Genomic DNA, 2,430 nt, shown 5'->3' with positions numbered 1-2,430 from the left:
GGGGGGGGGTTGTTTTTGCCAATTGTGTCCTCAGAATATTTTGGATTTCATCAGTGGAGTGGAGCTGGCCAGCATGACCTCACAGGACCTACAAAGGAGGGGGTTGGGGGAGAACACATTTAAGCTTTTTATTCTGAATACCTCCTTGGTCCAATTCATTTAATTCATTCATGGATTTGTTAATTTTTGAAGGTCCTTCAGGTAAGGGCAGCTCATTTTGTTTGTTTCTGAAGCACGTCCGAAACCCTTTTGTTAAAGTGGACCGGATGACATCTGAAGGTGCCATCCAGTCCTACCTTTTCATGATTCTGTGAAAGAGGTCTTATATCTGATGGGAATACAATTTAGAGTTTTATTCAACGTACAAAAGGAGAATTTGCCTAACACAGTAACTACTGCAGAATGAATGTTCTGGAGTGCTCATCCAGGAATATTAATATTTACCTACAAGCCTTGAATTCAAGGCTTATCCATCATACATATTGATTAAATACAGGACTTGCTTAAGGTCAGGTGTACTACAGAACAGAACAGAACTGAACCAAGATAAAGACAAATTACATTTTAGTGCACTTCTGCTCCCCCCCACCCAAAGCCACGCAAATACCATACTGCATTGCAGTGGTAAAGTAGTTTTCTAATCAAGAGGGGAAAGAAACTAATTTCTAAGAGAATTTTGCATCTTTTCCAATGTAATGGAATCAGTTATCAAGACAGATCTTAACTATGCTGAAAGGTGATACCTTGGCCACAAGTCAGGAATTACTTTGCTTCAGGAACTCAAGATGCTTGTTGAGTGGTATGGAATTTTTTTGGAGAAATTATTTGAACTTCTATGAAGCCTTTTAGTAACGTATTGTCTTATAGCTGTTATTTGTATTTCACTAAAAGGATACTCCATGTTTTTTACTGGCAAAAACTGTTTGTGCTATAAGTGTTAGCTTAGCCAGCTTCTAACTAATAGAAGACAAGATTTTTCTTCATACACATGTTACTGCTGTATGAAGGGAGATTACTTACCAGTCAACACAACTTTTCCAGAAACAAAGATCAGCAACACAATCCTTGGTTTGACCATTCTATAAATAAGCCCAGGAAACAGTTCTGGTTCATAACTGTTTAAAGAAAAAGGAAGAATGGGTAGGAACACCACTTTATGGCTTTATTAAAGCTAGCAAAAATAAAACAAAATGAACAACTGTCCCCCTGACTGATCCTCCCCTCTGAGGCATAGGCTGCTTATACACTAATGTAAGTTACTTAACCACATTCAGAAGAAGCTGTCTTATCTAGGAGTCAATACATTGAGATATGTGTTTGCTATTTTCATATGTCCTTAGAACCTGTAAATTTCTACTGGAGACCTGTAAACTTCTGTCCCCACTGGAATTGTGGATGTTCAGTCTCCTAAGAGGTGGGCCACCGAGCTCTAGAGTCTACAGTTACACTCTCGCATTTGCGGGAACTGGCATTGCACTAATATTGGACCAGGATAGACTGAGGCCAACAAGAGAAGTTGTTAGACCTCATCTACACATAGCACTTCAGGCCTGATTAAGCAGTTATTTATGACTTAAATTATTCACCTGGCCACATGTTCAATCAGTTAATAGCATGATAAAAAAAAGAGGAACAAGATACAAAGTTATTCCACAAAATGTATAACAACTTTGTAGTCACCTCCTATCATGCCGTTAATTAAACTAGTGGCCAGGGACCACCCTGTGCCTGGGAGCCTTGTCAGCCAATCTGAGCTCCCAGCTGACAGGGCTCTCAGCCATGGGGTACCCCTCCACATGGGATCGGGCTCCAAGTGCACTGGCAATAAGGCACCATGGGCTCTAATGCACCATCTGACAATCACGCCTCCTGCCATGCATGTGTGGCACAAATGGGGTATCGGGCATTAGATCCCATTGTGCCTTAACCTGCGCATGCAGAGGGGCCCTTAGAAACACTTCTTTCAAATATAACAGGTAGAGAAATAGACAAAGACTCACAGCAGCTAGTCAACAAGGCCAGGTGCTGTCAGGTTGGGGAGGACCGGGTTAGAGAGCTTCTGGAGGGGCTGGACGCGTTCAAGTCAGCGGGTCTGGATGCTCTCCACCCCAGGGTGTTGAGGGAGCTAGCTGGGGTTATTGCAGGGCCCCTGGCACGGCTCTATGAGCAATCGTGGTGCTTGGGCCAGGTGCCAGATGATTGGAAGGTAGCAAATGTGGTCCCCATCTTTAAGAAAGGGAAGAGGGAGGACCCGGGCAACCATAGGCCCGTCAGTCTTACCTCAATCCTGGAGAAACTCTTTGAGAAGATCATCAAGGAGCACATTTGTGATGGGCCGGCATCAGAAATGATGCTCAGGGGCAATCAGCATGGATTTATTAGGGGGAGATCATGTCAGACCAACCTGATTGCCTTCTACGATCAGGTCAC

The 2,430-nt window shown here is 43.3% G+C and overlaps 1 protein-coding gene across 1 annotated transcript in view; it reads right to left on the bottom strand.

The window, feature by feature from the left end:
• Positions 1-2,430, bottom strand: part of TBPL2 (TATA-box binding protein like 2) — a 24,155-nt gene that overhangs the window by 2,090 nt on the left and 19,635 nt on the right. Inside the window, exon 6 of the mRNA XM_019518429.1 lies at positions 1,021-1,115. Coding sequence (XP_019373974.1) covers positions 1,021-1,115 — 95 coding nt within the window. The remainder of the gene's footprint in view (positions 1-1,020; positions 1,116-2,430) is intronic.

The sequence above is a fragment of the Gavialis gangeticus genome, unplaced genomic scaffold, assembly GCF_001723915.1.
Source record: "Gavialis gangeticus isolate Ggan-Ray unplaced genomic scaffold, GavGan_comp1, whole genome shotgun sequence".
NCBI classification, from domain to species: domain Eukaryota; kingdom Metazoa; phylum Chordata; order Crocodylia; family Gavialidae; genus Gavialis; species Gavialis gangeticus.
Note: the sequence above shows the minus strand (reverse complement) of the source record. Positions and strands in the feature narration are given on the sequence as shown.